Genomic DNA, 13502 nt, shown 5'->3' with positions numbered 1-13502 from the left:
CAAATAAATCGAATAAATAATTTTACAAACAGAAAATATGAAAATAAGAACTATTGATAAAATACCTATATCAAATTAGAGATATTATTTCTAGTTCTAAAAAGTTTAAATCAAAATTTTAGATTTTGTTTTGTGACATTATAACTGGTATTTTACAAAGTATAAAATAAAATCCGCATTTTTCATTAAATTTACTAAGATTATAATACGTCGTTTACATAAATAATAGTGTTCTAAAGATATTTAGAATACATAATTTACGATTAACCTGTCACTCTAAAATATGTAGAACACATAATCTATACATTATTAGAAATACAAAATAGGTAGAAATTGAGTTCAAACATGTTTGTTATATTCTACTATATGTAGAATATATATATATATATATATATATATATATTATATATATATATGCAGATTTTATATAGTTCCAAAAATATGAGAATAAAATATTTGAAAATATTTAGCTTCATATTTGAAAAATTGATTTCCCCCCCCCTCCCCTCCAAAGTATATTTTAGAAATATTCAGTTTTCATATTTGGGGATTTCTGATTTTTTTTCATTTAATTTGAACTTATTTTTTTATATTTCACAATTAGTTTTTTAATTTCATTTTCGAGTGTACAATTGGCATTTCGGAAAAGTTATCCTAATGGGACAGCTATAAGTTGAGATTAGTGTAATGGAACAATATTACTGTTTTTTGTCTAAAAAACAATTTTCCCTTAAAAAATGCAGTTTTTCTTGGAATTGCGTTTGCTCATCTATTAGTGTGTTTTGCTGATGTAGATAGATATTTGGAATATTTATAAATATCTATTATTGATTTTATTAATTAGTTTAGATAATTATCTTTATTATTTAGGGTTTTGGATTTTATTATATATATTTGTCTAGGCTTACGTTTGTATTCAGATTAGTGATATTGATATTTTTATAAAAAAGAGGTTTGAAACCCTTTTATTTCCTTGTTACGGCTAGAACTCGAGAGTTCTCAACGAATCAAGAAGACTTTGATCCTAGGTATTCTTAGACTAAATAGGATTCATTGTGTTATCGTAACTTGAGCTACATCAGGTGGTATCAGAGCTGCGTGTCTTTGGTTTCTTAATCGAAGAACGATTATGGATGTCATGTTGATTTTCAGTTGCTGCACTATCTTGGACGAAAGTCCTTTTGTTGAGAAAGAGGTGAACCATGAGATCTATCGAGAGATCAATGGAGATCCAATTTATGATGTGTATGAAGACGATGTTGACTTCATCTTCAAAGAAGGTTCTTTTGAGAATCTGGGCCGTGCAAATTTCGGGCGAGACGAGGTCTGTGCAAAGTCTGTGCAAGACGAGTTCCGTGCAAAATTAGGGCGAAATCGTATTGATGAAGATTTTGTGCAGAAATTTAATAATATGTTACGTGCAAACTTTGTGCAAAAACGGATTTGTGAAGATTCAAAATACATACAGATTCGTGCAAAAATCGTGCAAAACATGCTATTGAAGATTCGAGGAATAATTTTTATTGGGAAGAGTTTTGGATTCAAAGAAGATTCGAATCTTCTCCAACCCGGAGAGAATGATGTAGATAGATATTTGGAAATATTCCAAATATCTTATTATTTATTTTATTAATTATTAGGATAATTATCTTTATTATTTTAGGGTTTTATGGTTTTATTATATATACCGTCTAGGCTTAATCTTGTATTCAGTTTATGATTGATTAATAAAGTTCTCTTTTGTTCCTTGTTTTCGGTAGATCATTGGTGATCTCAATAAATTTAAGAAGACATTGATCTTAGGTATTCTTAGACTAAATAAGATCTTTGTGATTATCCTAGTTTTCCGAGTATTCTCAGAATCAACGGATCTCTAATTCTATTTTATAAGGTTTCCGCTACATCATTTGCTTTGCTGCAAATGGAAATGATCTTTATATCAAATGGAGTTAAAAGGTCTAATCCTACATAGCATAACGCAGCCAGATGCTCAAGTTGGGACTCGGTCTACAGAAGTTGGAGAATCTTGTTGTCACTGCTCGTTGGCTATATGAAAAAAATGGCGAAGACGTCTCCAAATTTCCCACACCTTGTTGTTCACATCTCCCAAATTCATTGTACTTTATTGTCATGAATGATATGAACAACAACGTCTCCAAGTATTCACATAAAGAATATTCATATTTACTGGGAAGCAAGGGGCATGATATGAACTTAATGTCTCCAAAGGTAAAGAAAGTTCCTAGATCAGAGGATGAACCAAGAGATAACACGAAGAACGGCGTACGTGCGTCCGAGACTTTGCTATTGCTTTCGTGCCACAAGCGCAAACAACGCAATCGCTATGTTAATCAGCAAAACTCCATTGTATAATGCTCCTAGTGATCCAATCTGCTAACACAATCACGAATTGATGAACCCTAGACTCGATTTGAATCAACTACGAAGTTGCATGTAGTATTAGCCAAGTTCAAAGGCATGAGCCACGTGAGTGCTCAGTCAGCAAGGGTCCGCTGACATAACTACCTTTAATTCAAAAAGAAATTGAGTACACAAACAAAACGTTTTTTAATATAGATGACATACAAACTCGATAAAGAGCTACGAGATTAGATCTAACTTCTAAGTGAAGATCAGAGACTTTGCTCGCATTGGCATTACTCATTTTCTCATCTGTGTGAAGAGTTCCGATGGCTTTCCTGCTCCTCCCGTGTTGCCACCAAAGCCTGAGAACCCACCACCACCGCTTTGCCCTTGCCCTTGTCCTTGGCCAGCGAAACCCCCAAAACCACCACCTGTTAAAAATATATACAATGGTCCAGATGAATAAGAGCATGACTGTGTGTATGTGTATGTAGTATGTACATATCAATGTTTAAGATGTTATATGTATATATATACCTCCTGATGCTCCCGCAAAACCTCCACTATTAGGAGGAGCAAAGCTTCCAAACCCTCCCGAGCCTGAACCAAGTCCACCAAATCCACCACTGCCTCCAGATCCTGAACCAAGTCCACCAAATCCACCACCGCCTCCGGATCCTGAACCAAGTCCACCAAATCCACCCCCTCCGGATCCTGAACCAAGTCCACCAAATCCACCGCCTCCTGAACCAAGTCCACCAAATCCACCTGTTGGACTAGAAGAAGCACCTACGAATCCCCTACCAGCTGAAGCCATGGCTGCAAACCCACCAGTGGCACTGGAGCCAGCAGCTGCAAAACCACCAGATGCTGGTGCATTTGGGAGGCCGCTTCCTGGGTTAGACCCACCAAATCCGGTAGGAGAACCAAACGTAGATCCTGGGAGACCAGCACCAATCTGCCTCGACTGCCCGAATGAACCAAGTACAGATCCTAGAGCTTGCTGTCCTACGCCAACCTGCGCCGGTTGGCCAAATCCGCCCTGAGTGGGAGTTTGAGAAGGGGTTGTAGAAAACCCGCCAAAACCTGTCGGTTGAGATGGTTGAGGATTTTGAAAATTGAATGATGCAGGTCGGAACAGCTCGCCACTGGGGACTGTCGTATTGAACGGATTACTTGTTGCTGTTGTAGCATTACCAAAGGAACCACCAAATGGATTTGATTTGGGAGCAGACGGGTTGGAGTTGACCCAAGCCCAAAACCTCCAAAGCCACTCATACTAAGTTCAGTCGTCTGGCTAGCCTCTGGAGCTTCTTCGTCCATTTCATCTTCTTGTGTATCTACAGTCTCTTTTTTCTCACTCAATGGACTTGCGGAAGTAGAAAAGGATGCAGGGAAAGAGACAGGTGTTGGCGATGGTTGTTGCGGCTGAGAACTACCAGGCCAACTGAATGAAGGAGGTGGCATACTTACAGGACTAGACTGTGCTGCGGATGAAAATCCAGAAAGGAACCCAGATGAACTGATGACTGGGGTTACTGTCGTCTCTGAGGTCGAAATTTCACTTTTCACCGGGAGCAACTCAGTCTGTGATGTTGTTGCCTTTGCTATAGGATCTGCAGAACTTGCCGTACTTAGAATTGAGGAACTTTGAGGCTCTGACTTTTTAGGTTCTGAGACTGACTCTGTATTGGACACAGCAGACGACGGGGTAGGGACTTGAGGAAACTTAAACGCGCCAGGAGCGGTAGAAGTAATAGGGGCAGTCAAAGATGAAGAGGTTGATGAAGACAAACGATTACTGTCGGTTAGGGAACTGGCTGTAGAGACCAGACTGGTTGACACTGGTGATGCGGTAGTAGATGGTGGAAAAGACGAAGATTGGCCTGTTGAAGGTGAGACAATTTCAGGGGAAGACGGAGACGAAGCTGGTAACTTAAAAGAGAAACCAGCTGTAGGGCCAGGTGATGGAGAAGGTGCAGACGTAGCTGCTTGATTGAGATCTAAACTGGTACTGGTCAACGATTTACCAAATGGAACACTGAGCCCCGTAGCTGAAACTGTAGATGTCGGTGCGACTGAAAGTGTTTGTGGGACTGATGCTAAGCTGATGGGAATAGATGCTGGAACTGAAACTGACAATGACAGTGTCATTGACCAGAAATTAAAGTTATTATAGTTGAATATATCTTAATCAGACGAAATAGACACAGGACAAAGAATATATACCTGAATCTTTCGTAGAGGATGGCAATGAACGTGATGACGGTTTAGGTAAGGGGGAAACGGAATCAAGTGACGTGCTAGACAAAGGTGAAGATGAAACTGATACCGCTGCAGCAGGAAAAGTTAATTTATTACCAGAGATACTGCTACTGGAATTGGAACCAAACAGTGATTGCACAGGGAAACTAGATGCAGGTGCACCAGTAAGCCGCTGCGCACTTCCAGCAGCTCTATCAGGAAACATATTTGCCTTGCCTTCAGAGAGTTTAACTCCTCCAGCCTTCTTTTCTGTCTGTTCAAATACAGTCGGTGTCTTTGTATCCTTACTTTGCGACGGGGCAGATTCCTCAGCATAAGAAGCTACACTGTTCGATTTATTTCCAGACCAATTGAAACTTGGCTTTGATGCAGTCACTGGAGAGAGGGTGAAGGGACTGTTAGATTGTGGCATAGCTGGTGTTGATTTGAACGGGGTTGATTGAGCTTCAGATGTGTTTTGTTGGAATGATTTCGTTATCCCTGCACATATTGATAACATAATCAAATCAGAGAAGCGCATACAAATGAAACACAAGAACATTATTCAAGATCAAATTAATGCAATACACTAAATCTAAGCTCGCCTTTATTTGAGGAGACTACTGGTGATGTATGATCCTTCAGGCGAAGCAGTGATTGCTCCGTAGGTCGTAACCTCTCACTCGACACAATCTGTTGTTTCGTACCCGTCTTCTGTCGCTCTTGGAGAAGCATCCTTTTGACAGTTGTTTTTGGAGGCTCAAAAGCAGCCCAATTCTGCAAAAAAGGTCATGTACACCGTGAATTAGAAAGTGCATGTATTCATCTAGTACTGAATCAAAGATAGCACAATTACCCTGTCTAATGATTCTCTCCTCCTCCTGGCAGTTTCAGGGTCAGAACTTTTCGTACCAGACGAATGGCGTTGTCTTGACTGTGCATTTATACTTGCAGGAATCGAAGAGAGCAATATGTTTTTTGCTGAAGATGCATTGTTGGATTTTACAGCATCTGGAGAGTTGAATGAAGCATCATAAGGGATCCCAATTGTCTCAAACAACTCCTGCTTTACATTCTTTTTGACAGGTGAATCGATTTTCAAAAAGGTCATTTGTTTTGAGAGACAGTCAGAGAGTTGCTCAGCAGCTGCCAACTGGGAATTCATTGTGTTATGAAGGCTATGGAGGGATTGCACACGTCTGCAGAAATAATCAACCCAATTTTTCAGTAGTGGAAACGGGAAATTGTGGTCAACTTAAACAATTTATTGCGATAATTTTTTTAAAATAAAATTTCACACCCACAAAATATACCTTGAAGGAGCAGACCTATTTGGCACACCTCTTCGGGCCAGAGGAAATCCTCCATCGTCTTGGTAGCGATCCAGTTCAAGCCGATTAAAATATCTCTCTAGTTCAATCAGTTGATGAGTCAAATCCTGAATGAGAAAAGTAGAAGATAAATGACAAAACGAGCTTAAAGCAGTAATAGACAGTTGAGTGAGATATATCAACCCATAAACAACCTTGTTTAGTTTCACAATATGCTGCCGTTTGGCCTCAAGCTCAGGATTCAATCTCCGGTGGTTCCACAGTTGCCAGTACTGGTCATCAGAAGTTTGCTTATACATGCCTTCCATGTATGTCTTTTTTGCCAAAACTGAAATCCTCACATGAGGGAATAATCAGACAAACAAAATAACAACCTGATAAGCAGCCTATATTATAGTGGAACATATGAAAAAATATTAAATATATCCCGAGACCAAAGAAAACATGTATCACATGGACTTCAAGAGCAAATATGAAAAAATGCAAAACCCACATTCATAGCGCAAGCGAATGCTAATATCATCCTAGAATTCACGCTATTTCACACCATCACATCCAACTATCAGATGTGAGAATACTGTACTTATCACCACGTATCCCAGTAAAAGGATACATATCTATATAAAAGTGAGTTTATCTATCCGGATTTTTACCCATCTCATCAACATCTCGATTTAAAGTCTAAAGAGATGTGATGGGATACGAGTTAAACTTGCCTCTTTCTTCAATTCTTTCTAGGTATTACTGGTAGCGCTTAGAAGAAAACAAAACAAATCTACCTGCTAACAATACTGTCGTGCTAAATACTGGAATGATAAAACAAATAGATCACCTTGAATTGTTTTGTCCAGAAGATGTTGGATCTCTTCTTGCTGTTCGTGGGTTATGCTCTGAAGACGACCAAATCAAATTGGTTAATAATAAACAGAGAAAGGACCAGGGTCAATGACTGTATTTGTATGCTGGATGAGGGAGGTTTGGTCAAATATCAAAAGAGGTGCAAGCTAATACGAAACAAATACATGAACTTTTACATGTACCTTGCACGTTTGGCACTTGCCAGCAAGAATTTCAAGTCCTTGCTCCAATTCTTCAATATGACTTTTAAGTAATGAGGTGCAAGAATCCTTGAAACCACCTGGTCCTTCAATGGGCTGTAAAAGGGCATCCATTTCTCTGGCCATCTCATTTATCTGGGACAAGAAAGATAGAGGTACGTCAATTATATAAGTTCAGTAAGAAAGATACTAGAGCACAGCATGAGTGTGAAAGCATGAGAGTTCGGTACACCCTTTCCTAAAATACATGATAGCATGAATAAGATTTTACAGAAAGTATAGTGAGAAAACTTTACATTACTGGGTTGCTTTGACATGTTAGGCTCAAGCCTCAGAGGTCCAGCATTGAGCGGAGTTTTATGCTGCTGGTGATTAGAGGACTTTTCGAAGGAAGATTTCACTTGTAGTGACAATTGAGAGGCACGGATAGAAGGTAGGGGATCGATTTTTTCTACTCCTTCACCAGCGTCCTGACTTTGGCCTAGCGGAGGAGTTGGAATGCTCAGCGCTGATGCTCTAGCAGTCTCAATAGCTTGAACAGGCTTCTCTTTGATGAACGTAGGAGGATTCACATAACCAGTTCCAGTCTGTTCAGTCTGTTCAGCCTGCTTTTGCTGAGAATCTTTCACAGGTGGAAACAAACCGGAGCTAAAACTTGGAGGTGAGACACCTTTCCCACTTGACCATAGCTGACCTGGTGTATTTTGTGGTGGCGTAACACTAGCGTTCTGCGGGCCGGAAAATGCAAATAAGCCTGGTGTACTCTTTGGCCCAAAACTGGTCTGGAAATTCATAGACTTAGACTGCTCCGATGTATCTTTCTGAGGTTTATCAGGAACAGGGAAGATATGACCGAATCCTGCAAATTTGTTGTTTTCATATCCTAAGGACGAAGGAGGTTGCACAAAACTTGTTCCGAACTGCCTAGGAATTATGCTTTGTTGACCATCTGCGGCTTGTAATGATTTTCCAGCATAGAGTTCTTGTTTCACGTTGTTGTCCACAGACAATGAACTTTTCAAAGACTCAGTTTCCTCTTTAGAATTTTTTTCATTTGGCAACCTTTGTTCGGCATGCAACAGAGAAACTGAATTCTCTGACTTGAGGTGTTTCTGTTCACTTTGTACCGAAACATTAAACTTTCGTTGTTGTTCAGACTCCACCGAAAATTGTCCAGGAACATCATCTCCAATGGAAGGGGCATAAGCATCTTCTATATCAGAAGAAGAAGCCAAATCAACATCAGATGAATCTGGGAGTCCTGAAACACTGTACCGTAACACAATTTTAATGTCTCCTCTAATATTGTTATGGACAATGGGAAACATTATGAGAGATAAAGCCTACCTAGCGACATTATACATGACCAGCTTTCCTTCCAGAGTGAGGCACACGAGAACACAAAATGGCGGGAGTTCTTTCAGTTCATCATCTCCGGAACGGACATTAACGGTCCCCTCAACAGAAACCATATCTATACAGAGTCCCATGATCATGTTGTCATCTCCATTTTCTGGAAAAAAGAATGACATTTTATATCGAACAGTACGAAAAAGCACAAATACAATACAGCGATCTAGACTGCATACCTTGGAGCCCAATCCTTGGCAAAAAGGTCTCTCGGTTAATATCAACAACGGAAACTGCAGTTTTATCATCACCAGGTGACCAATTAAGTAGAACAATATGCTCATCAATGCTCTTCCTGTTTGCTGTGATCGCCAGTTTGCTGTATGAAAATAATAAGAATTTAGCAATATCATACTATCTTCAACCCTTAAAAATAGTGGTAGTTTACTTTGTCCATGTTTCTTATTGTGATAAAGAGGAAAATTCAGGAATAACTAGACTGACCTTATTACGTTATAAGACGAAAATGGTAAATATCACAGGAAAATGAGCTCAAATCTACTTCTATAAAATGATAGGAGCATGTATCAACAAGTATCACAGTTAGTTGTATTTGAGAAAACACTATCATTCGCGAACCTTCTTGATAATTTACAGCTTTCCAAGTTGGTTACGTATGGAAAAAAAAATCTTAAGACCGTATGTTCCATCTAGAGTGGGAAAGATTAGCATATGGCTTGCAGAGGGCAGGAAAATTCCAATAATTATGAAAAGGTAAAGGAAAACAAAATAAAAAGAGCGGCAAAATTAGCATAAAATACCATTGGTCTACGTAGCTAAAGAGCAAATGAGGTCCAACACCAGCCGGTACAAGATCGTCCATTGAACATGGAAACAAATCAGAGAATGATAAAGCAACCAGATTAGACGAACCCTGAAAAGAAGAAGCTCAAAAAATCAGAAACCAGATAAATATATATATATGTAGAAGTTACATATCATGTCTCCTTCCATCTCGAGTAATTGGTTACTCACATCAGTAATCTTCCCGTCTGGACTCCTGATAACCTGAACGAGGTAATTTTCTTCCATGTCATCAATCAGCTGAAAGCATCCGAGAAGAATACAGTTCTGGCGTACCCATCTGATAGAATCAACTGTTACAGAGTGTTGTTAGTAAACAGTCAGTCATTGAGAGGGTTTGAATTCAAAGCCATCTATGAAAACAAGGGAAGTTTCAACACCATCTCAAGAACAATGAGGATGTTACCAAGATTTTGAGTAGAGTACGACTCAGTCAATAAGAAAACACCTCATATACCATACAACAACTATGCCAATTTAACAAAAACGGAAAATACTGATAGGAAATAGGAAGACCAAAACGTGCCACATACCTTTCACAACACAGTTTTCATCAAAATCACCAATCCATGAGTCAAATGACAGTGCTATGCAACGTTTCTCGTTAAACTTTGACGACAAAATACGCAGGCAATTATCTTGAGCCACAGCAATGTAACTCCCTTTTGAACTCCACTCAACTGACAAAAGAAAACATAGTATAAACTCCATAATTACCAAAAACGTGATTTATTGTGTTTCTAGAGGAATAGCAAAAGAAACGAAGCAAACCGGCGTCAACACCATCCATAACATGTTTAGGGGGTGCATTATCAATTCCATGAAAGAGCTTCCCAGTGTTTGAAAGAAGAAGATAAGAATGTTTATCTTTCCTTGTCCACCGAAAATCCTTAACAAAGCCTGACTCATCAGGTGAATAAGAAAAAGAAGGCTTTGCATCCTGCACCAAAGGACAGATAAAGTGAGTAAACTATCCTAGCAAAGGGTTATAAGACAAAACTATCCAAATTGTTTGCTACTTCTAGTTCATAAGATTAATCAAAATGGGATTCTAACTAAGTATTAGCATGTAGAATGAAGTAGAAGTCAGATTAAGGAAACCCCCACATGAGCAAGAGGTGATGGGAAGACACTATGGCATAAAGACTAATAAGCTTCAGAGCCATATACCTTCTAGTTGTGTGGTACAAAGACTAAAGGGTTATAGACAATAAAACTATCCAGCTTGTGTGCTACTTCTAGTTGTGTGGTTTCAAAAAAAAAAACATTAATCAAAAAAGGATTCTAACTAAGCATTAGCATGAATGAAGTTAGATTAAATAAGAAGCCGACACTATGCCACAAAGACTAAAGGCTTGAGAGAGCCATATATACCTTGTTAAGAAGTGAATCCACATAGAAGAAGTGAATCTCAGCATCGACGGAGGCAGCGAGAATCGAATCATCAGCTGACAGAGACAATATACGAACGTCTTCAACAGGAACATCCACAACGGCTATCTCCTGGATACAAACCTTGTTACTGTTCTTGGAAGCAGAAATCACATCCTTGGTCCTTCCAACAAGAAACCCTAATTTTCACACCAAAAAAAAACAAAAACAGTCACATAAAGCAGAGAGCAATTACCATCATCACTGATTATGAATACTAACCAGAGGAATGTGCGATGAAAACTAATCCACGGAGTTCGGAGATAGCGAGAGGCTGCGACGGAGGGCTATCGAGATCGTACTGAGCGTCGTCTTCCTTGATACGGATTGGTTCGCCGATTCTATCGAAGTAGTAATCGGTGGTTCCGACGCGATCTCCTTCCACTTCTTCTGTTATCTCTACTTTACCCATCTTTCCACAAGCCGAGGAGAATCTGATTACCGCCGGTGGTGATATTTGGTGGTCCGGTGAATCGATGATTTAGTTTCGGCAGGGTTTGTTTATTTATATTGGGCCGGGAATGGGCCTTACCTGACAATTAGCAAACGCTGTCGTTTAGTTCTATGTTTGAAAAATAATCTGACCGTTGAATTCAGACTGGTTCTCTCCACTAAACCAGATTCGGTTTTGTGGGAACTCCCGATCGCGTCGCTTATCTGCTCCTTACCGTCTTCTGCCAAAAACATACCAGATTTGAAGGACTGTTACACTACACGAAAATGAGTAAATTAAAAATGAAATTGTATCACAATAATAAGTGATGTTATTTTAAATTATTTATTTATAAATGATATACATAATATATAATTTTAAATTAACTATAACAATTGATATTGCTATTAATTAATTTAACATCGCTTCAATAAAATGATATACTCTTTGTGAATTCATATCATGTTAAAAATATTTTTATATACACTTATATTATATGAATTAAATAACTGATACATATATTATTTTTTAATATTATTTATTAAAATGAAATATAATTTATATCAATAAAAATGATGTTAACAAAATTATATCATATAACCAAATTTTTAATAACTCTTTGATGAAAATTATGTTGTTTCAGCTTAATTCGCATCAGTTAAAATATTATATCTAGTAAAATCAATTTATATCCGCTTGAAGCTTGTTGATAGCAGTAAACGTTAGAGCATCTGCAGTGGTTAATTAGAAATTATGATGAGTTTCTAAAAATATAAATTTAAATGTATATAATTATTAAATTACAGAAATTATAGAGGTTTCTTTTAACCTTGAATTTTTTTATGCAGTATGAATGATTTTTCTCTCTCTTCTCTCTTTTCATTATGAAAAGAGGCTCCCTCTGATGATGGCTTTAGTTTTCCCTTGTGGTCGATTCAATGTTCCGCAAAAACTTAATCGTAGCTCATGTGTATTGAGAAAGATCTCCAAAAGCAATGAATCACTATCATAAAGTTATAAAAAATGAAATATGATGTTGAATAGATTCAACTTGTTGAATAATAAGAAAAATGGAGACCACCGACAACACATATCACTTTCAAAGATTTTTGATATTTTTATATTTTCCTAATTATGTATAACCAAAATTATTATATAAACTAAATAATCTATTTTATTTTATACAAAATTCATTATTTAATTACTCTATAAATAGATACTATGTGTGTTTAATTTGGATATATAAAACTAATCATTAATAAGTAAAATATGATGTTGAATTTTATTAAATAAACCATTATAGAATATAAATGGTGAATATGTGTTGAAAGATTGGAAGAAAGAGAAAATAATGTGGAATGTTTAAAGATAAAAAGGAGTGTGTAGAATATTGAAATCATTGTACATTGTTTTATAATAGAGGTGTTGAATAAAATATTTAACATTTGAATCAATACACTAAGCATGTTTAATAATTAATTTTAATGATGTTGATTATTTAATGTTGAAAAAGATTAACATGTTGAATATGATAAAGTGAGTACCACTGGCGCTGCATGTCACATTCTTCAAATTTTGATATTTTCATATCCTTATAAGTATTTAGAATCATTTATCTTATTATAAATTAAATAATTTGTTTTTATTTCTTGTATCAAAATTTATTATTTTGTCCTCTATAAATAGAAATTAAGTTTATTTAATTTAGATATATCAAAATATAATTATTAAATTTTAAAATAGGATGTTGAGTTTCATTATATAAAATCATTGTAATGGATAAAAGTTGACCGTGTGGAATCATTAGGTGGAATAAAAAAAACGATGTGGAATTTTAAAAAAGAAAAGTATAGTGTAGAATCTTAAAATTATCGTGGATAATATTACATGTCTTTATTTTTCACTGTGCCAAATCCTAATTTATTGAAAAAGTTTGAGCATAAGGTTATGCCAAAATATTGTGGAATTTTTTTCTTTTAATGAATGTTATATTTATTCAACCAAACAAGTTTTTTACAGTATATGTTACTATAGTCTAAAAACAAATTTGGAAAAATATTGAAACATAAAATGAAAAAAAAACATTTTCATCTAAATGAAAACCATGGTTCCCTGGTCTTTTAATAGGCTTACACACTATTACCTTCATTCGAGAATTTTTTGTGTACTCAAACAACTATTCTCATGTTATTTTTTTCTTCCATTTGATTCGACTATTCACTAATACCATTGTGGCCACTTAGTTTTTCCTATGAACCATATGCCTTTCCAGACAATTTTCTAGCACTTTTATTAATATCTATAGACATAATTTTGATATTATTAGATAAAATAAAAAAAATAATTATATAAAATTAATTTTAATGATTATATATTCTAAATGAAAATTCTACCAATTTTTTTTGTGAAATCATTGAGTAAAAAATA

The 13502-nt window shown here is 36.6% G+C and overlaps 1 protein-coding gene across 1 annotated transcript; it reads right to left on the bottom strand.

Annotated features, from left to right (window-relative positions):
• Positions 1 to 2492: 2492 nt before the first annotated feature.
• Positions 2493 to 11113, bottom strand: LOC108822316 (nuclear pore complex protein NUP214). Its single transcript, XM_018595363.2, is given in 19 exon segments — positions 2493 to 2795; positions 2902 to 3603; positions 3606 to 4493; positions 4594 to 5109; positions 5214 to 5385; positions 5465 to 5807; positions 5922 to 6046; positions 6134 to 6267; positions 6772 to 6829; positions 6980 to 7132; positions 7294 to 8266; positions 8345 to 8510; positions 8587 to 8726; positions 9169 to 9281; positions 9383 to 9504; positions 9745 to 9891; positions 9983 to 10151; positions 10586 to 10782; positions 10865 to 11113. Coding segments are annotated over 19 exon segments (5442 nt in total). The 5' UTR covers positions 11055 to 11113; the 3' UTR covers positions 2493 to 2661.
• Positions 11114 to 13502: the final 2389 nt, after the last annotated feature.

Source organism: Raphanus sativus, chromosome 8 (assembly GCF_000801105.2).
Source record: "Raphanus sativus cultivar WK10039 chromosome 8, ASM80110v3, whole genome shotgun sequence".
NCBI classification, from domain to species: Eukaryota; Viridiplantae; Streptophyta; class Magnoliopsida; order Brassicales; family Brassicaceae; genus Raphanus; species Raphanus sativus.
The sequence above is the reverse complement of the archived record's forward strand: the minus strand, read 5'-3'. Positions and strand labels throughout refer to the sequence as shown.